Genomic DNA, 23,213 nt, shown 5'->3' on the forward strand with positions numbered 1-23,213 from the left:
TTTGTATTCATCCTTACATAACACACAAGTATATAGATGTAAAATCTCAGAAATAAAATCCGGATGATAGTATGTACACTGACATTACAGGGGCAGAAATGAAAGAAATATCATAAATCTGAAAAATTGGTCAGAGCATAGTACAGTGATGGAATGAAGAGAGAAGAGAGGATAGAATTGATCATTGGAATGTTTCAAAAATCTTACTTGAGGAGCATTTTGATTTCTTTCACTGCTCAAGCGAATACCATGCTCCGCGTACTGGCATTGAACAGTCTGAACACAATCTCTGTGATTCAGACAGTGGGGGAGGGGGCGCATTTTTACCACCAAGCACGGCCAGAAACTTCCTGAGCTGTGGACCTCCTGCCGGCAGAGGGCGCGCGAAACTGCATTTGCTGACTAAAGCCGGCCAGAAATTCCTCCTTGTTCATTTCCAAGCTGCCGCCTCGGCAGGCAGGACAAGCGCTTCACTCGCGCAGAACCCACGGAGGAGGCGCCTAAGGCTCTGGGTGTATTCGGGCTTCATCCACGTGAGTAAGTAGCCCCCTATCCAGGCCTGATGCTGAGGAGGGAAGTTTGTTGCAGTTCTTCCAAGCGTTTGTAGTTTGTTTTTGTTTTTCTTTTTGTTTTTCTGAAATAGTGAGCACAGAACCTTCATTTTCTGCCCTGTTCCCATGTAGTTCTTTCTCTGCTCTTTCAGGTAATATTTTAGTAACAGGTGTTTTACCAAAGTATCTGCTCGTTGAGGCCATTGCCAAGTCAAAATCTGGCATGCTGTGCTACTTCTTAAAGAATCAGAATTCTTATTGGAGACAATCCGGGTAGAGATTCTGAGAGGGGGAAAGCATCTACAATACCGAAAGGGATATGCAAAATATTTCAAGCTTCCAGTGCAGCAGTTGTGGGGTAGACTAGTCCTGGCTGAGCCATATCAGAGCCTGAGGTGAAAGGGTAAATGGTGCTCCTAAGTATACACCTTTATTATGTATTTTATTGATTCATTATTTCTGGACCGCTTACATAGTTGAAAAAAGTTGAAGTTTACAAGTACGGGTAATACAACTCCCAACATTAGTTTTAAATGTTATTTACCCCAAATTCCAACATTTATAATAATTTTACTTTTCCTGGCTTTAATAAAAGCAAACTTTTGAGTAGGTTTTGAAATATACTTTTAAAATTTTTCTTGTTTTCAAATGAAAAAATTGTCATGTGCAATTTCTCATGACCTAGTGAGGATCTTAAATTACTTTTAAGTTTAGCTTGCTGAAATGTCTTTTGTTTTAGTGTGGCTGATACTATATTATTTATACAGATAGATTGATCAAAAGAGATGAAACTTGCACAGCATGAGAATGTCTTAAATGCCCCTTAATTGTATACTTTAAATTGGTTTGTTGTTTGCTATGTACATCTTACAAGATATGCTACCTCCAAGTTAAGATAATTTTGCACCAAGTAAAATCCATGCATGGACAGAAATCAGTTTTTGATGTTCAAATCAGGATTGTGATTTTCAATAACTAGTATTGCATACTGCTTAAAACTACTTAAGATGAAATTTGTGCAGGACTTAAATTATCAGTTTATTGAAGAGCTGTATATAGGCTGTTTATTGTAAATCAGATGTATTCATTGAAAGTAAATTTCTCCCATGGAATATTTAAACTCTGACAGCACCTTGTTTAATTTTGTATATTTCCATGGGAAGGTGAAATGAGTAGGTCTACAATCTCATCATTTTCTATATGCCTATTTCCTGTAATAATATTTCAAATGGTGATGAACCATTTTCACTTTCTTTGCTTTTCTCTTTCCCTATTTTCTAATTTGAAGATGTATTCATATGTCTAGTTAAATGTTACATTAATGAAATACACTGAAGGGGGGAGCAAGGCCTAATAACCATCCACCTTTATATATTGTGAGGATTTTTGTTGATATTTATTAACTACTTTCTCTTGGTTCAGTAAATCCTCTTGCTAATAAGTCACATAAAATGTATTTTTAGTAGGAAACTTGATATTCACTAATATCACTAATTACTAATATTTCTAGTATTAATTTCTAATATTCACTAATATCTCCTAAAAGATTCCTGAAGAGGAAAGATAGATGACCCCTGAAACACACATGCACACACAGACAAAAGAAAGGCAAGTACAAAAAATCTGAACTGAGGCCTGAGCCACCTCTTGAAGCCATAGTGAGCACAAGAAATTCTGGAGTACTATGACCCTGACTTGGAGAAGGGAGTTATATAATACATGCCCTTCTTGATGGCTCTCAACCTGGAGTAAAGGCCAGTCAGTATAGAAAACATGAAGCAGAGGAAGGAGTTTCTGTGAGAAACTGGAATACAAATACCTCTCTGTTTCTACAAACAGCCCAAATCATTCAGGCCACCAAAGACATAATACTATTGATATAATAATGACACATTTCCTCCTTAATAACATTCAGACACTTAAAAGGTCAAATGCTTTCAAAATTTTGGTGGAATTGCATTTAGGTAGATTTGACCTCTGAATACTTTAGTGGCATGGTAGTAACATGGGCATTTTTTAAAACTAATTTATTTTGAAATAATAGCAAACCTATAAAAATTGCAAGAGTTGGTACAAAGAATTCCTGATCCCTTCACTAAAATTCTCCAATTGTTAATTTTACCACACTTGGTCACTAACAAACATTTCATTAAAATACTGCAATGAATTTATCTATAGAACAAGGCAACTTTCCTAGAAAACTCCAAATCAGAAAGTCAACTTTGCTTCAATGCTGTAATCCCACTCAGACCCCTTCAACTTTTTCCCATTGTTCCACCCTTCACAGTCTCAAAAATATCCATTTTTTGAGTCAAATTCAATATGGTGCTCCTCCTGAGAGGTTCTTTCATTTTCATATCTTTGACAAATTTAAGAGCATAAATGACTCCTGGTCTGCCCAGTGTTTCTTTTTGAGATTTAGAACCTATCTTCCCAGTAAGAACCCAGCTTGAAGCTATGCTTTTCTCAGTGCAGCCCATTAGAAGGGATAAGAGATCCACTTCCCTCACTCACTGGTGATGTGAAGTTGATATCCTGAAGAAATTTATATCAGATCTCTCTACATGCAAAAACATGCTTTCACTTTGCAATGAATGACATTTTATGAAGACAATCTGAGAATATGTCAATATGGTGGTCTCCATCTGTCCTCTACCCACCATCCTCTCTCCTGAATCAACCAACATGCTAATGGTTGCCAAATGGTTATTTTTTCCATTTCCAACACTGCTCATATATTTTGTTTGGCTTTCTGCCTTTCAAAGGGCTTGCTTGCTCCCTGTTTATGTTATAGCATGTATTAATTTTATTCAATGTGTTTTCATCTGTTATTCTTTAATGGTCAACTTTTTCCAGATTGCACTGGTGGGATCCCCTGCAACATGATTCAAATCCAGCACCAAGTAAGTCATCTGTACTTGATCTAGGTGGGATTTAAGGACTAAGGATTAGATTATTCCTGATTTCATTTTCTAATTACATGCTATGTCACAGGTCTCACTTGTTTCAAGTCTTGTGGGCAACCATCTTTGAATATTTAAAATACACCAATACCTTCCTAATTTTTTTCTTGATGTAACTTTCTAGTCCTTACATCAGTGCATCCAAAACCTAAAGTGCTCTCTTGGACACAGATATCTCTTTGTGACATTTTCCTTTAACTTTGTTGATAGGTTCAAACTGTCCTTAGAACAAGAACTGTAGGGCTTACAATTGTCTTCAGGCCCCGAATGCTTTTTTCTGCCTCTCTCTGCAGTCCAAGTTCAACCCAGTTGCCTGCAGCAATTCCTCTCTCAGATTCTGCAAAGAGCAGTCAGTTGTTGCTGGGATTTTGTAATTTTTTCCATTAAACCAATTTTTTTCCCAAGCATATTTTCTAAGATTTTCCCCAGTTAGATCATTAAGGTTTTAGCTAAGATATATTTTCTTTCCAAGAGGTTTTCCCACTTCAGCAAAAGAAGTCCTTTGCTACTATGTAGACAAGTTAACATTTTCATTTTTACTTTGAATTGTCTCTTCTAATCTAAATGTAAAACCACAGGGCAGACAATTATTTTGTTTGCATATGTAGTTATGTTCCCTGACATAGGCTTGACTTAGATCATGACTTCCATTAAGAATGTTGCATAATGGCTAGACTAGAAAGACAAAGAGTAACATTGAAGCATGAGTAACATAAAAAATAGAATACATGATTACCTAAAATACCTGCTTTTAAAAAATGTGCACTGGAATGTTGTTGTTTTTTTCAGAACAGTGAATTTTTAAGAGTAAACTTTATAAACAGACAAGGTGTGTTTCTAGGAATTGGTCCATCTTGTCAAAGATATCTAATCTATTGAGGCACAATTGCTTATGGTGTTCTTTCAAAACACATTTTATTTTTGTAAGGTTGTTAGAAATGTCATCATTTTCACTGCCAACTTTAGTGAATTGATTCTTCTTTCCTTTATTCTTGAGCAGTCTAGCTTAATTTTGTTAGTCTTTTCAAAATACCAACTTTTTGTTGTATTGATTTATTGTTTTTCTATTCTCTAATTCATCTTTGCTCTAAACTAGTTTCTTTTGCCAACTGTGGGTTTATTTTGGTCTTTTTGTATTTCCTTAAGATATAAAGTGCTGTTATTGATTTGGAATGGTTATTCTTTTTTAATTAGGTGATTATGGCTATAAATTTCTCTATAAGCAATGTTTTCAGTGAATCCTGTAAGTTATGTTATGTTTTCAATTCTGTATATCTCAAACTGTTTTCTAATTTCCCTCATGATTTAATCTGTGACCCATTGGTTGATTGAGTGTGTAGTTCAATTTCTATATATTTGTGGAACTTTCCAATTTCCCTTCTGTTATTTATTTCTAGTTTTATTCTACTTTGGTCAAAAAAGATACTTATGAATTCAGTGTTTTTACATATGGGTAACATATGGTCTATTCTGGGAATGTTCCACATGCACTTGAGAAGAATGAATATTCTACTGGAACTAGTAGGTTTATAGTATTGTTCAATTCCTTTATTTCCTTATTAGTAATAGGTCTAGTTTTCCTATTCATTTGTGAAAGTGGTAAATTGTACTCTCCAACTATTATGGTAGAACTATTTCTCCCTTCAAATCTGTCATTTTTTCCCTCCATATATTTTGGTGCTTTGTTATTCCTTACATATGTTTACAATCTTTATTTGTTCTTGGTAGATTGGGCCTTGTTCTAGTTTGCTAATGCCGCAGAATGCAAAACACCAGAGATGGATAAGCTTTTATAAAACAGGGGTTTATTTCACTACAGTTACAGTCTTAAGGCCACAAAGCATCCAAGGTAACACCTCAGCAATTGGGTACCTTCACCGAAGGATGGCCAATGGTGTCCGGAAAACCTCTGCTAGCTAGGAAGGCAGCCGGCGTCTGCTCCAAAGCTCTGGCCTCAAAACGGCTTTCTCCCAGGATGTTCCTCTCCAGCAAGCTTGTTCCTCCTCAAAACGCCACTCACAGCTGCACTGACTTCCCTCTCCTTGAGTCAGCTCATTTATATAGCTCCACTGATCAAGGCCCACCCTGAATGGGCAGGGCCATGCCTCCATGGGAACATCTCATCAAAATTATCTCCCACAGCTGGGTGGGGCACATTCCAAGTAAATCCAACCAGCACCAAAATTTCTGCCCCACACAAGACCACAAAGATAATGGCATTTGGGGGACACAATTCACTGAAACCGGCACATTCCACCCCCTGGACCCCAAAATGACATTATTTTTCCAAACACAAAATACATTCATTTCATCACAATATCAGAAAAACTTAAATCATTTCAATAACAAAAGTTATGTACAAAATCCCATCAAAATCAATTATAGGCATGGTCAGTCCTAAGGCATAATACTCCTCTAGCTGTGGATCTGTGAACTTAGAACAAGTTATATGCTTCCAATATACAAAGGAGAGACATTCACAGGATAAATATTTCCATTGCTATAAGGAGAAACAGTAAGGAAAACAGGGTTAACAGGAGCAAAACAGTTCCTAAAACCCACAGGACAAACTCCATTAGATTTCAAAGTCTGAGAGTCATTTACAGAACAATGTTGCATCCTTGGGGCTTGAGAGATCAGGAGTCTAACCCTTCCTAAGGAACTTTTCAGCAGCCCTTTCCTCTCCAAAAGCTTGGGTGAGTGCTCCAACATATCCACACATTGGGGAGACCACCTTCTCGGCCCCACCCTCCTCAAACATCGGGGCAGCTCCTGGATTCCCTTCCATCTCTGGGGCACACGCTCAACCCCTTCAGAACAGTGTGGTGGCAGCCAGGCTCTCCCCAATTCCCTGGAAATGTGCTCCACCCTCTTTGGGGCTTGGGGTGGCAGGACATTTCCTGAGCATCGAGGCGGAAGGTCCGCCCTCAACCTTCAGGGCAAACTCACCCTTTCCATGCATGTGGGCTGTTCCACTCTCCCAGCCTGAGACCTCCTGACTCCAGACCTCAACCTCCATGGCTCTGTCTTTGAAGAGATTTTTCCTTTAATTTTTTCCTTGTCTGTCTCCTCCAGTCCAGACCAGCAATGGCTCTGTCTATAAAGATCTTGCAAAAATTCCATTGGCTTTGCATGAAGCACTCTGGGGTCAAAGCCATCAGACAATAGGACTTTTCACAAATCCTTTCTGCTTGCATTTTACTATAATCTGCAAGGAGAAGCCAGGATATATCCTCCACACGTAGTCTGGAGATCTTCTCAGCTAAGTATTCCAGGTTGCCACTTTTAAATTCTTCCTTCCATCTGACACCAGGACTCAATTTTGCCAAATTTTCTGCCACTTTAAAACAAGGATCACCTTCCTTCCAGTTTGCAACAAGATATTCATCATTTCTGCTCAATTCCTCATCAGAAGTATCTTTAGAGTCCATATTCCCATAAACAGTCTCTTTAAAGCAGTTTTGGCCATTTCTATCAAGCTCCTCACAATTCTTCCAGAATCTTCCCCTTATCCATTTAAAAAGCTGTTCCAACATGTTTGGTATTTGCAAACTCAGCAGCAAAAGCACCCCACTTCTCCAGTACCAAAATATGTCCTAGTTTGCTAATGCTGCAGAATGCAAAACACCAGAGATGGATAGGCTTTTATAAAATGGGGGTTTATTTTGCTACACAGTTACAGTCTTAAGGCCACAAAGCATCCAAGGTAACACCTCAGCAATTGGGTACCTTCACCGAAGGATGGCCAATGGCATCCGGAAAACCTCTGCTAGCTAGGAAGGCAGCCGGCGTCTGCTCCAAAGCTCTGAGCTCAAAACAGCTTTCTCCCAGGATGTTCCTCTCCAGCAAGCTTGCTCCTCCTCAAAATGCCACTCACAGCTGCACTCACTTCCCTCTCTTTGAGTCAGCTCTTTTATATAGCTCCACTGATCAAGGCCCACCCTGAATGGGTGGAGCCATGCCTCCATGGGAACATCTCATCAAAATTATCTCCCACAGCTGGGTGGGGCACATTCCAAGCAAATCCAACCAGCACCAAAATTTCTGCCCCACACAAGACCACAAAGATAATGGCATTTGGGGGACACAATACACTCAAACCGGCACAATCCTTTTATAGATATATGATATAGATCTTTATCTTTTGTAACTATGTCTGTTTTAATTTTGTCCATTACTCTTGAAAGGCTAACTTATTTTTGCTTATGATTTGCATGTAGTATCTCAGTGTTTTCCATTCTTTCATTTTCAATCTCTCTGGGCCTTTCAATCTGAAGTGGGTCTCTTATGGGTAATAAATGTGACATCATCTTTTATCCATTATGTGAATTTCTGTTCTAATTAAGTAATTACTTTAAATGAAAAAGTATTAAATAATTGGAGGAGAGCTTGGCATAATGGATAAAATTACTTACAATGAAAGACTTTAAACTTCCATTTTGTTTGTTTTCTATATGTATATTTGATTATTTATTTCCTCCATTAATATTTTAATTGATATTTTGCCATGTACCATTTTAATTCCTTTCTCATTTCACTTTTTTCTTTAACATTATTGAAAGTTACAACTTAAGGGACAGTTGCACAAATAAAGAATACTAATGTATGCCCCTGCTTCTCATATCCTGATCTACCATTTTTTACATTTGGTATTCCTTCTTTCTTCCTTTCTTCCTCCCTCCCTCCCTCCCTTCCTCCTAAACAATTGAGAGTAGTTTGGATATACCATGCTCCTTGAACACAGTTCTTCCATGTACATGTCCTAGGAATGAGGATATTCACTAATGTGACTGCCTTATGTACAGCTAACAAGATAAACACATTTAATATTATGAGGCAAATTCTGTATTCCAATTTTTCATATGTCCCAATAAGATCTTTTGAGTCTTTTCTCCATTATTTGATCCCATCTAGTTTCATGTATTGCATTTAAATATCATTGATTCTTTTGTTGCTCTTTTTTTTTAAATTGTGGAAACATATATACAACACATACATTGCTTTCTCAACCACTACTAAGTATACCATTCACTGGGATTAATTACATTGACAAAGTTGGACTATGCTCACCACCATCTATTACCAGAACTTTCCCATCACCCTAAGCATAAAACTTGTACCCATTATTCATTAACTCCCCATTGCCCCTCTATCCTACACCAGGTAAGCTGTATTCTACTGTCTGTGAACTTGCTTATTCTAGATATTTCAAATGAATGAAATCATGCAATATGTCTATGTGCCTGACATTTCTTTAATGTGATGTCTTGTAGTTCATCCATGTGGTAGCATGTGCCAGGACTTCATTCTTTTTACAGCTGAATAATAATCCATTGTATGCATTACCACATTTTTTTATCTACTTCTCAGTTGATGGATACTTGGGTTATGTTTCCATCTTTTTACTATTATGGAAACATTGCTATGGATACTACTCTGTACAACTATCTGTTCAAATTCCTGCTCTTCCATTCTTTTGGGAAATAGAATGCCAGATTATAGTTCTATGATTAACTTTTTGAGAAACCTCCAAAATGATTTCCATAGTGGTTGTATTATTGTATATTCCCACCAACAGTGTACAAGTGTTTCTACTTTTCTGCACCTTTCCCAATATTTATTCTGTTTCTTTTAAATAGTAGCCATTCACATGAGTGTGAGGTGCTATATGTTACTGAGTTTTAAAAAGAACTGTTCTTGTGGTACCATTTATTCTTCTCAAAATTTCCCATTTAACCATGTTCAAGTGGACATTTCAATGTGATCAATTACTTTCATGATATTGTGCTACCATCACCAATATCCATTACCCCAACTTTTTCATCACCTCCAGCAGAAACTCTGTACCCATTAAATAACTCCTTCTCCTTCTTCTCCCTTCTAGCCTTTGCTAACGTATCATAATTTGGTAACATAACAGCCTTTGTTCTTTATGAAATCTCCTTTGTTTAGTTATTTCATATAAAGAAGTTCATACAATATTTGTCATTTTGTGTTCAGCTTATTTTACATGACATGTTTTCTTCATGGTTCATCCATGTGGTGGTATGTCTCAGAACTTCATTCACTTTTTGGATGAATAATATTCCATTGTGTGTCTACTACTTTTTGTTTGCTCATTCATCTGTTAATGGATGTGCCAGTTTGGATATGTTATGTCCCCCAGAAAAAGCCATGTCCTTTAATGCAATTTTATGGGGTAAACTTATTATTGTTAGATTGGAAAACTGCAATAGAGTTTTTCAACCATAGGTTAAACATTTGATTAAATTATTTCCATGGAGAAATGGGCCCCATCCATTCAGGATGGGTCTTGATTCAGTCAGTGGAGCCCTATAAAAGAGCCCACAAACAGAAGGACCATAGACCAGATGAGAGACATTTTGGAGATGGCCACTGAAAGCAGACTTTTGCTGACACTTTGGAGGTGCTAGCTCAGTGCTTGCTCCAGAGAAGCTAAGAGAGGACAAAATGCCCCAAGAGCAACATTTTGAAGAATGCACAGGAGCTGAGAGAGGAGCTGGAACACAACCCAGATCAGCAGATGCTAGCCATGTGCCTTGCCAGCTATGAGGTTTTCCATATGTCATTGGCCTTCCTTTGGTGAAGATATACTCATGTTGAAGCCTTAATTTGGAAATTTTCATGGCCTTCAGACAGTAAATTTGTAATCAAATGAACCCCCTTTATAAAAGCCAATCCATTTCTGGTATTTTGCACAATGGCAGCATTAACAAACCATAACAATGGACACTTGGGTTGCTTCCACTTTTTGTCTACTTTGATCAGTGCTGCTGTAAACATTGGTGTAAAATATCTATCTGAGTCCCTGCTTTCAGTTCTTTTGAGTATATACCAAGAAGTGGGATTGCTGGGTCATATGGGAATTCTATTTTCAATTTTCTATGGAACTGCCAAACTGGTTTCCACAGTGTCTGTACCATTTTACAATGCCATTAGCAAGAATATCAGAATTCCTTTTTCTCTGTTTCTTCATCATTTACTCTTTTTCACTTGGTTAGTAATAGCCACCTAGTGGATGCAAAGTGGTATTTCATTGTGGTTTTGATTTGAATTTCTCTGATAACCAATAATGTTGAATATTTTTTCATGTGCTATTGGCTATTTGTATCTTTGGAGAAATTCTACTTAAATTGCCTTTGAAACCATATTGTCCTGGACTTTGCTGCATCAGAGAATTTTTGATAACTGATATAGTACTTAATTGTTCTTGGTCTTTTGAGATCATCTATTTCTTCTTGAGTCAGTTTACTCAATTTGTGTGTTTCTCAACATTTGTCAATTTCATTTAAGTTATCTAATTTGTTAGTGTACAGCAGTTCTTAATATTCTCTTACAATCCCTTTTTTTATTTTGAAATAAATTCAAAGTTATAGGAACAGTTGCAAAAACAATACTAACCCCATACAAAGAATTCCATCATACCCTGACCCCCCCACCCCTGATAGATCAATCCACCAACCTTAACATGCTGTGACATCGCTATTTCTTTCCCTCCCTCCCTCCTTCCCTATCTATCATCCATCATCTGTTGCTCTGTCTTCTGAACATATGAGAGCTAGCTGCACACATCCTTGAACATACACTATAATTCACGTATACACTTCCCATGAACAAGAACATTCTTTTATGCAACCCCATTAAGCACAGCTATGAAGTACAAGAGACTCAACAATGATACAAAGCTTACATTCTATATTTCCTTTACTTTATGACTCAACTGTGTCCCTTTGAGCCACCTGTCCTCTATCCTCCAATCCATTCCAAATTCATCCTTGGCATTCAATCATCATCTATTTAGACTGTCTTTTCTTATTTTTTTTTCAGTCATGGAAACATATATACAGCCTAAATCTTCCCATTCCACCCCCTCCCTAGCCTTCCATTAGTGGGATTAATCACCTTTAGAATGTTGTAGTGCTCTTTCCCACCATACGTTACTAGAAATTTCCCTTCACCTCAAACAGCAGCTCCACCCTCATTTCTTAACTCCCATTGCACCTTCCCCCATTTCTCTTAACCCAAACTCTACATTTCATCTCTATGGTTATATTCTCTGATAATTTCTTTGTGTTTGCTGTGGGGGTTAAAACTAACCTCTTAAATCTGTATCAATCTTGTTTTTCCTTGATACCACTTTCACTTCAATAGGACACATAAACTATGTTCCTATACTTCTCCATTCCCCCACCTTTATATAGTTGTCTAAAAATACAAATTTTACATTGAGTTCAAAACCACTGATTTGTCATTAGAGTTTGTGTAATTTATATCATGTAGGAAGTAAATAGTGGAGTTACAGTTCAAAAATTATTGATTTCAATTTGCATTCCATTGTAGTTGGAGAATGTGCTTTGAGTATATTCAATTTTTTTTTTTTTTTTTTAATTTCTTGAGGCTTGTTTTATGCCCCAGCTTATGGTCCCTTCTGGAGAAAGATCCGTGATCACTAGAGAAAAATGAATGTCCTGGTGCTTTGGGATGTAAGGTACTATATATTTCTGTTAAAATTCTCTATATCTCTTTCTCCTTTCTGTTGTTTCTCTGTTGGTAGGTCTCCCTTTACAATCTGAAGTAGGGCAGGTCTTTTATTGGCAAAGTCTCTCAGCATTTGTTTGTGAAAAATTTAAGGTCTCTCTCAAATTTGAAGGAGTGTTTTGCTGGATAAAGTATTCCTGATTGGAAATTTTTCTTTGTCAGAATTTTAAATATGTCATGCCACTGCCGTCTCACCTCCATGTTGGCCACTGAGTAGTCACAACTTAGTCCTATGTTGTTTCCTTTGTATGTGGTGAATTGCTATTCTCTTGCTGCTTTCAGAACTTGCTCCTTCCCTTCAGTATTTGAGTCTGATTAGAATATGTCTTGGGGTGGGTTTATTTGGATTTATTCTATTTGGAGTTTGCTGGACATTTATGCTTTGTGTATTTATATTGTGTATAAGGTTGGGGAAGTTTTCCCCAACAATTTCTTTGAATACTCTTTATAGACCTGTACCCTTCTCTTCCCCTTCTGGGACACCAATGAGTCTTAAGTTTGGATGTTTTATTTTACCTATCATATCCCTGAGATCCATTTCAATTTTTTTTTGATTTTTGTCTCCATTCTTTCTTTTGTTCTTTCATTTTCTGTTCTGTGGACTTCTAGAACACTGAGATGTTGTTCAGCTTCCTCTAGTCTTGTATTGTGAATATCCAGAGTCTTTTTAATTTGGCCAACAGTTTCTTTTATTTCCATAAGATCTTCTATTTTTTTAATTTACTCTTGCAATGTCTTCTTTATGCTCTTCTAGGGTCTTCTTTATGTTACCTATATCCTGTGCTATGGTCTTCTTGATGCCCTTTAAATCCTTTTCCATGTTTTCATTCCTCTATTGTATTTCTTTGATTAATTCTGTGAGGAACTTTGTTTCTTCTCATAGCTTGATTTGTGTGGGTGGGTTTGGATTCTCCATGTCATCTGGTTTTATCATATGCATTGAGATTTTCTGTTGTTTTTGGATTCTTGGCATTTGCTCTGTCCAACAGGGTTCTTTCAGTTTGTAAAAAAAACCTATCTAATTTTTCAGAAACACAGTTTGGTTACGTGCACTTTCTCTAACTAACCAGCAGATGACATCTGTAAATCACCTATACCTCTCAAGTCAGTTCTCCAACTTGACTCCATGGTGTGTGGGGAAATGACTTTTGTGGGGTCCAGCTGGAGAACTCAGCCTGGGTGTGCTGCTGGAGCTATCTGCCCTGAATGTGGGGCATTTGTACGGGTGGCCAGGGAGGAAGGACAGACTCAATATTCAAATCCCCCCAGTTCCTGGAGATTCAAGGCCACCGCAAGAGTCCAAGCCTTCATTTCATTTAAGCCCCAGCCCCTCTCTCTCACTGTCCCACAAACCACTGGACTTGGCAAAGTGTCTCTGGGCTCTCTGAGTGGGTCCCCCCACCCAGCTGTGATCCTCCAAGACCTCTGCTGAGGGAATGCCATGCTATGTCACCAGTGCACACCATCCCTCAAGGGTAGCCCCAGGCCACCTTGCCATGCTGGCTTGCTTTCAGCCTGATGCAAAAATGGCTGAACGGGGCAGCCCCACACCTCCCTCCTTGCACAGTTCCTCCCTCCCAGCTCCAGAACAACTGGTGGGACTCTGGGCTGTGGGCATGGCCCCAGGCAGGAGTTTATCCAGCCCTCCTGGGAGCGAGCTGCTAGCTGCAGGGTTTCTTTCAGCTTCTGGCTCTCCCCTCCATTCCCCTGGCCCCAGGGATATCTTCAGTGGGCTATCTTCCAGGCCAGACACCGAGAGGCTGGCCCAGCCCCCTCTTGCTATGTTTTACTGTGTTGTTCCCACAATCGCAGCTGCAGCTGCTCCTGGGATTTTCCCTTTTTTTTCTTTTTATTAAAAGGGCCCGTCAGTCTCCAGATGCCAAACCCTGGCTTCCCTAGATTGCTGCATGACTGTGGGACTTCCAGCCAGCTTACTCACTCATTCCAGAATGCAGACTCCCAGTTTCACCCACTATGCAGCCCCTGGGAACTAGCAGATCTTGTCCAGCTAGTGCATCGCTGTAACCGGTATTCTGGGTCACTCTCTGGTCCTTATCTAGTGTTTTCCACAGAGGTGTTCCTTTGCCCTGTCTCACCTAGCTGCCATCTTAGTTTCTCCCCTTATAATCCCTTTTATTTCTGTAAAGTCAGCAGTAATAGTCCCCCTTTAAGTACAAATGAATTTTGTTATTTGTGTCCTCTCTTTTTGTTTCTTTGTCGTAAGTTTAGTATTTTGTATTTTCATCTCATGCATCTCCAGATCTCCAGATATTTCTAAATGTTCTGGTGATTTCTTCTTTGACCCATTGGTTCCTTAAGAGTGTATTGTTTAATATCCACATATTTGTGAAATTTCAAGTTCTCTCTTATTGACTTTTAGCATTATTTCATTGTGATCAGTTAAAATACTTTATATGTTTTCAATCTTTTAAAATTTATTGAGACTTGTTTCATGACTTATAGTCTATCCTGGGGAATGATCCTTGTGCACTTAAGAAGTGTATTTTCTCTGTCATTTTCAAGCAGATTTATGTTACATATTTCTCACACTCTCTCTATATCTTATATACATCTGTATATGTCTTCTACATCTAGTTGGTACATAGTATTATTCACATCCTCTCTTTCTTATTGGCTTTCAGTGTGAATGTGCTAGACATTTTTGAAAGCGATATACTGAAGTCTTCTATTAATATAGAACTACCTGTTTCTCCCAAAAGTCTGTGAATGTTGCAATATCATCACCTAGTTGTGCAATCATCAGTCAATTTTAGACCATTTTCAATGGTCCAAAAAGAAAAAAATATCAGATAGTTATAAAAAAAAGAAGACTTCAAACATCCCATATCCCTTATACTCACCCCCCCCATTATTGACCCCTAGTATTGCTTTGGTATACTTGTTACTGTTGATTAAGGAATATTAAGGTATTACTGTTAACTATAGTCTGTGGCTTCCAATCAGTAATTTTTCCTCATAAGCCACTCTATTATTTACTCTTTGTATGTCATACATTTTATTAGTTTATGCAAGAACTTGTTTATATTTGTAATGTTAATTGGTGACTTATGTGACTCTAAACAACCCCTTTCAACCAAATTGACCTACAATACAGCACTGTTATTTATAATCCCAGTAACAAGCTACCCTCACCTTTGTTTCCAAACATTTAAGTTCAAGCTCATTAAAAATTCTGTACATATTAGATACTGCTCCCCCTTCTCTAGCTTCCCTCTTTCTCTAGGTACTCTCTATTCCACATTTTAATACTCTCAGTTTACTATTCTAGTTAGCTTTTGTTATTGCCCCTTTAAGTCTAGGGATATTTGACTTTAAGTCTCTTTTTTATTTTTTATTTTTTAAAATTTTTATTGAGATTGTTCAAATACCATGCAATTATCCAAAGATCCAAAGTATACAATCAGTTGCTCCTGGGACCCTCATACAGCTGTGCATCCATCACCACACTTAATTTTGTTCAATTTTTAGAACTTTTTTATTACTCCAGACAAGAAATGAAGTGAAAGATGAAAAAAGAAAAAAAAAAAAGGAAACTCAAATCCTCCCATATCCCTAACCAACCCCCCTCAATTGTTGAGTTGGTATAGTACATTTGTTACTGTTTATGAAAGAACATTGAAATACTACTAACTGTAGTATATAGTTTGCAGTAGGTATATATTTCTTCCCTATATGCCTCTCTATTATTAACTTCTAATTGTATTGTCATACATTTGTTCTGGTTCATGGAAGAGATTTCTAATACTTGTATAGTTAATCATGGACATTGCCCACCATAGGATTCAGTTTTTTTCTATTCATTTCATTGAGATATATTCACATACCACGCAGTCATACAAAACAAATAGTACATTCGATTGTTCACAGTACCATTACATAGTTGTACATTCATCACCAAAATCAATCCCTGATGCCTTCATTACCACACACACAAAAATAAGAATAATAATTAAAGTGAAAAAGAGCAATTAAAGTAAAAAAGAACACTGGGTGCCTTTGTCTGTTTGTTTGTTTCTTTCCCCCATTTCTCTACTCATCCATCCATAAACTAGACAAAGGGGATTGTGGTCCTTATGGCTTTCCAATTCCATTGTCACCCCTCATAAGCTACATTTTTATACAATTGTCTTCAAGATTCATGGGTTCTGGGTTTTAGTTTGATAGTTTCAGGTATCTACCACCAGCTACCCAAAATCATTAAAACCTGAAAAGGGTTGTCTATATTGTGCATAAGAGTGCCCACCAGAGTGACCTCTTGGCTCCTTTTGGAATTTCTCTGCCACTGCAACTTATTTCATTTCCTTTCACTTCCCTCTTTTGGTCAAGGAGATGTTCTCCATCCCACGATGCCAGGTCTGCATTCCTACCCAGGAGTCATATTCCATATTGCCAGGGAGTTTCACTCCTCTGGGAGGATTCAGTTTTATACTTTCCCATCTTTTGACCTCCAACTTTCCTTCTTGTGACATATATGGCTCTGAGCTTCCCCTTTCTACTTCACTCATGCACCATTTGGCACTGTTAGTTATTCTGACATCTTTCTACTGACACTTTGTTCATTTCCAAACACTTAAGTTCATCCTAGTTGAACATTCTGCTCATACTAGTAACCGCTCACCATTCTTAAGCCTCATCCTATATCTTGGTACCTTATATTTCATGTCTAATAGTTTACACACTATAATTAGTTCCTATTAGTGAGAACCTGCTATATTTATCCTCATGTGTCTGGCTTATTTCACTCAGGATATTGCTCTTGAGGTTTTGTCATCAACTCATTTTTTTTTAAGATGGTTTTGTTCACATACCTTATGTTCCATCCTAAGTAAACAATCATTGGTTCTCTGTATGGTCACATATTTATGTGTTCACCACCTCCACCATTATCTATATAAGGGCATCTACATTTCTTCCACAAGGCAGGAAGGAGAGTCAAAGAAGTTAGAGAGGCAAAAGAAAGAGGAAAAGAAATGACAGATAGGAAGCAGCAAAAGGAAAAATAACCTTAAATCAAGGTAGAGAGTCAGACAACACCACCAATGTCAAGTGTCTAACATGCCTCCCCTATTCCCCCTCTTATCTGCATTCACCTTGGTATATCACCTTTGTTACATTAAAGGAAGCATAATACAATGATTCTGTTAGTTACAGTCTCTAGTTTATGTTGATTGCATCCCTCCCCCAATGCCTCCCCATTTTTAACACCTTGCAAGGTTGACATTTGCTTGCTCTCCCTCATAAAAGAACATACTTTTACATTTTATCTCAATTGTTGAACACTCTAGATTTCACCAATTTACACAGTCCAAGTCTTTATCTTTCCTCCTTTCTTCTGGTGTCTCACATGTTTCCAACCTTTCTCTCTCAACTGTATTCATATTGATCTTTGTTCAGTGTACTTACTTTGCTGTGTTACCACCTCCCAACATTGTGTTCCAAACCATGAACTCCTGTCTTCTCCTATCACTCTGTAGTGCTCCCTTTATTATTTCCTGTAGGGTGGGTGTCTTGTTCACAAAGTCTCTCATTGTCTGTTTGTCAGAAAATATTTTGAGCTCTCCCTCATATTTGAAGGACAGGTTTGCTGCATATAGTATTCTTGGTTGGCAGTTTTTCTCTTTCAGTATCTTAAATATATCACACTGCTTCCTTCTTGCCTCCATGGTTTCTGCTGAGAGATCTGCACATAGTCTTATTAAGCTTCCTTTGTATGTGATGGATTGCTTTTCTCTTGCTGCTTTCAGGATTCTTTCTTTGCCTTTGGTATTTGATAATCTGATTATTCAGTGTCTTGGTGTAGGCCTAATCAGATCTATTCTGTTTGGAGTACGCTGCACTTCTTGGATCTGTAATTTTATGTCTTTCATAAGAGATGGGAAATTTTCATTGATTATTTTCTCTATTTTTCTTCTGCCCCTTTTCCCTTCTTTTCTCCTTCTGTGACACCAATGATATATACATTCTTATACTTTGTTTCATCCTTAAGTTCCCAGAGATGTTGCTGATATTTTTGCATTCTTTCCTCCATCTACTCCTTTGTGTGTAGGCTTTCAGGTGTTTTGTTCTCCAGTTCCTGAGTGTTTTCTTCTGCCTCTTGAGATCTGCTGTTGTTTGTTTCCATTGTGTCTTTCATCTCTTGTGTTGTGCCTTTCATTTCCATAGATTGTGCTAGTTGTTTTTTTGAACTTTCAATTTCTGCCTTATGTATGCCCAGTATTTTCTTTATAGCCTCTATCTCTTTTGCAAAACTTCTCTAAACTTTTTGAATTGATTTAGCATTGGTTGTTTAAATTCCTGTATTTCAGTTGAAGTGTACATTTGTTCCTTTGACTGGGCCATAACTTCATTTTTCTTAGTGTAAGTTTTAGTTTTCTGTTGTCTACGCATCTGGCCTCCTAGGCCACCCAAATCAGGTTTTCCCAGTGAGAACAGGCTCAGGTCACAGAAGGAGGAAATATTTCAGTATCCAATTTCCCTGATGGTTTTTCTTAGAGGATTGACACACCTGTGCTTTCCTGCCTGGCAGGTGCACCTGTCAGCCTGTCACCAGCTGGTGTAAGAGGGTGTGGCCTGTGGCTCTCCTTCCCCAGGCTATGGAGTCTAGTTCTGGTAAGGCAGGCAGTAGAGCTGGGCCTCTCCCTTTCCTCTTGGGAAGCTATGCCCCCCGAGAGAGGTCATTTGCATATCAATAAGTTCTTTGTTTCTCTGACTTTGCTGATCAAAGTGCTGCAATTTTAAAATGGCTGAGGCCTTCTTTACTGTAAAGCACTGTGGGCTGAAAATGGCTGAGGCTTTCTCCACAGAGAGAGAAAGGGACAGAAAGCTCCAGATTCATCCATCAGCCAGAGATAGTACCTGATCCTCTGGGGTCCCCATTCTGAGACAGATATATCCCCTGAGTCCCCCAAGATCAGTTGTCACCAAAAGCCTCTGTCTGCTTTTTGGGGATTCACTGGCTGTATTGAACAGTTAACATTAGAACCCCAGTTTGAGCTGGGCTGAGGTATACTCACTTGTTTGGAGAGTGCTGCTCTCTAGCACCATGAGGCTTCCATGAGGGAGGGGCTCTCACCTCTCAGCTTTCACTGAAGGTCTGCAGTTTTTACTTACAGATTTTATGTTGTGATCTCAGGCATTCCTCCCAATTCAGGTTGGTGGATGATGAGTTGACAGTCACGTTTGTCTCTTCACAGCTATTCCAGGTTATTTACTAGTTTTTTGGTCATTTATGAATTGTTCTGGGGGAGACTAACAGTCTTTCACTCCTCTCTATGCTGCCATCTTATCTCCTCCCTTAAGTCTCTTTTGTCTACTGATAATTTAGCCATCATCACTCTTTTGTTTATTGTATTCATGGAATATTTTTCCATCCTTCCACTTTTAATTTGTTATTATTATTTATTGAGGTTGTTCGCATACCATACAATTATCCAAAGATCCAAAGTGTACAATTGGTTGCCCACAGTACAACTGTGGCTGAAGGAGGAAGTATTCAGCTCCAGATTTCCCTGTAGTGTGTCTTACAGGGTTGACACACCCTGTGATGCCTCAAGTTGCTGTGCTTTTCCTAACATGCCTAGCAGCTAGTGCATTTCAGCCCATCACTCCCAACTGGTATAAGTAGGTGTGGCCTCTTTATTTGTCAGCTTAAGTTGTTTCTGGTTTGATTGTTTTCCCCCATGCCCTGGGGTCTGGTTCTGAATGGAAGGCTGGTAGTAGAGCTGGGCACCACCTCTTTCCTCTTAGGGAGATACACCCCCAGGGAGTGTTCATTTGCATTTAAATAGGATATTTGTCTCTCTGAGTCTGCTGTCTCCACCCTTGTCTGGGTCTAAGTGCTGGGAAATGAAAATGTCTGAGGCCTTCTCCACTGCAAAGCACTGAATACTGAAAATGGCTGAGGCTTTCTCTGCTGAGCTGCTTAGGTTGAGAGAGAGAAAGGGGGACAGAAAGCCCCATTTCAGGGTCAGTCCATGGACCCCAGGTTCACCCATCAGCCAGAGATAGCACCTGGTTCTCTGGGCTCCACCTCCTGGGAAACAGAGGTCCTCTAGCTCTTCAAGTTCAGTCATCACTAAAAGCCTCTGTCTGCTTTTTGGGATTTGCCACTCACATTAAGCAGTCAACATTTGCCAATTAAAACTCCAGTTGGAGCTGAACTGAGCTATATTCCCTTGTTCAGACATTGCTGGTCTCTGTCACAGCAAGGCTTTGCAGTTTTGGCTGCCATTGGGGAGGGGCTCCCAGCTTGTTTCTACTCACAGATTTCACACTATGATCTCAGGCATTCCTCCCAACCCACATTGTTGCCAATGTATGCACAGTCACGGTTGTCCCCAGGCAGTTATTCCAGATCATTCACTAGTTGTTCCTGGTTGTTTTTTAGTTGCTCCAGGAGGACTAACTTCCACTCCTATCTATGCTGCTATCTTCTTCCATCTGCATCATCCTTCCACTTCTAACCTACAAGTATCTTTGAATTTAAGGTGTGTCTCTTGTAAGCAGAATACAGTTATCCCTTTCATATCACAGGGTTGGGGATGAGGTGCCCCCATAGTCTGGAAAACCCACATAAAATTTTTTGGTCCTCCTTTCATACTGGAGAAGGAGTCTGAATTTTTTTCTTTTATGTTTACAAAAACTTATTGGTATTAAAAGATAAAACATATTGATAATATACAATTCTATACACATATCTTTTGCATTTCTGAGTTTCTAAGCATTGTCTTTGTTTTCTGGTGGCCTTCATGTTTCATCTGTAGCTTCCATGAAACTACCCCAGAATTCCAATTTAATTTCTTCTACTGACCTGTGATATACTGAAACTGCATTAGGGAAAGTCATGATGTGGAAGGGATAATTGTATAATTGGGTCATGCTTTTTTATACATTCTGCAAATTTATGCTCTTTGGGAAGTTTAAGATATTTACCTTTCAATTAGCTCCTGATAATTCAGGACTTCTGCCATTTTGCTATTTGGTTTCTGTAAGTTTTATACATTTTTGTTACTCAATTCTTTAATTACTGCCTCCTTTTGTATTTAGTTGATCATTTTTAGTGGACCAGTTAGAATCAATTCTCATTTCTTTTGTAGATTTTTTAGATATTTTCTTTGTGGTTACCATTGATCAGAATGCATATTTTTTTTTTTTTTCATTTTTATTGAGATTGTTCAGATACCATACAATTATCCAAAGATCCAAAGTGTACAATCACTTGCCCCTGGGTACCCTCATACAGCTGTGCATCCATCACATTTAATTTTTGTTCAATTTTTAGAAACTTTTCATTACTCCAAACAAGAAATAAAGTGAAAAGTGAAAAAAGAAAAAAAGAAAAGGAAACTCTAAACCTCTCCTATCCCTAATGAACCCCCCTCAATTGTTGACTCCTAGTATTGATACAGTACATTTGTTACTGTTTATGAAAAAATGTTGAAATACTACTAACTGTAGTATATAGTTTGTAATAGGTATAATAGTTCTTCCCTATATGCCCCTCTATTATTAACTTCTAATTGCATTGTCATACATTTGTTCTGATTCATGAAGTGATTTCTAGTATTTGTACAGTTGATCATGGACATTGCCCACCATAGGATTCAGTTTTATACATTTCCATCTTTTGACCTCCAACTTTCCTTCTGGTGACATATATGACTCTGAGCTTCCCCTTTACACCTCATTCACACACCATCAGCGTTGTTAGTTATTCTCACATCTTGCTACCAACACCCCTGTTCATTTCCAAACATTTAAGTTCATCCTAATTGAACATTCTGCTCATACTAAACAAGAGCATCTACATTTCTTCCACAAGGCAGGAGGGAGAGTCAAAGAAAGTAGAGAGGCAAAAGAAAGAGGAAACAAAAAATGACAGCTAGGAAGCAGCAAAAGGAAAAATAACCTTAAATCAAAGTAGAATAAAGAATCAGACAATACCACCAATGTCAAGTGTCTAACATGCCTCCCCTATCCCCCCCTCTTATCTGCATTCACCTTGGTATATCACCTTTGTTACATTAAAGGAAGCATAATACAATGATTCTATTAGTTACAGTCTCTAGTTTATGCTGATTGCATCCCTCCCCAATGCCTCCCCATTTTTAACACCTTGCAAGGTTGACATTTGCTTGTTCTCCCTCGTAAAAGAACATATTTGTACATTTTATCACGATTGTTGAATACTCTAGATTTCACCAAGTTACACAGTCCCAGTCATTATCTTTCCTCCTTTCTTGTGGTGTCTCACATGCTCCCCATCTTCCTCTCTCAACTGTATTCATAGTTACCTTTGTTCAGTGTACTTACATTGTTGTGCTACCATCTCCCAAAATTGTGTTCCAAACCACACACTCCTGTCTTCTATCACCCTGTAGTGCTCCCTTTAGTATTTCCTGTAGGAAAGGTGTCTTCTTCACAAAGTCTCTCATTGTCTGTTTGTCAGAAAATATTTTGAGCTCTCCCTCATATTTGAAGGACAGCTTTGCTGGATACAGGATTCTTGGTTGGTGGTTTTCCTCTTTCAGTATCTTAAATATATCACACCACTTCCTTCTTGCCTCCATTGTTTCTGCTGAGAGATCCGCACACAGTCCTATTAAGCTTCCTTTGTATGTAATGGATTGCTTTTCTCTTGCTGCTTTCAGGATTCTCTCTTTGTCTTTGACATTTGATAATCTGATTATTAAGTGTCTTGGCGTAGGCCTATTCATATCTCTTCTGTTTGGAGTACGCTGTGCTTCTTGGATTTGTAATTTTATGTCTTTCATAAGAGATGGGAAATTTTCATTAATTATTTCCTCTATTATTGCTTCTGCCCCCTTTCCCTTCTCTTCTCCTTCTGGGACACCAATGATATGTACATTATTATACTTTGTTTCATCCTTGAGTTCCCGGAGACGTTGCTCATATTTTTTCATTCTTTTCTCCATCTGCTCCTTTGCGTGTAGGCTTTCAGGTGTTTTGTTCTCCAGTTCCTGAGTGTTTTCTTCTGCCTCTTGAGATCTGCCATTGTATGTTTCCATTGTGTCTTTCATCTCTTGTGTTGTGCCTTTCATTTCCATAGATTCTACTAGTAGGTTTTTTGAACTTTTGATTTCTGCCGTATACATGTCCA

At 38.3% G+C, this 23,213-nt stretch overlaps 1 protein-coding gene across 1 annotated transcript in view; it reads left to right on the plus strand.

Moving 5' to 3' along the window:
* The first annotated feature begins 452 nt into the window (after positions 1-452).
* The window catches only part of LOC119532495 (zinc finger protein 596-like), a 45,157-nt gene continuing 22,396 nt past the window's right edge, over positions 453-23,213 (plus strand). Inside the window, exons 1-2 of the mRNA XM_037834971.1 lie at positions 453-537; positions 3,408-3,454. Of these exons, the coding sequence (XP_037690899.1) occupies positions 3,434-3,454 (21 nt within the window). The 5' untranslated portion in view covers positions 453-537; positions 3,408-3,433. The remainder of the gene's footprint in view (positions 538-3,407; positions 3,455-23,213) is intronic.

The sequence above is a fragment of the Choloepus didactylus genome, chromosome 4 (genome assembly GCF_015220235.1).
Source record: "Choloepus didactylus isolate mChoDid1 chromosome 4, mChoDid1.pri, whole genome shotgun sequence".
Classification (NCBI taxonomy): domain Eukaryota; kingdom Metazoa; phylum Chordata; class Mammalia; order Pilosa; family Megalonychidae; genus Choloepus; species Choloepus didactylus.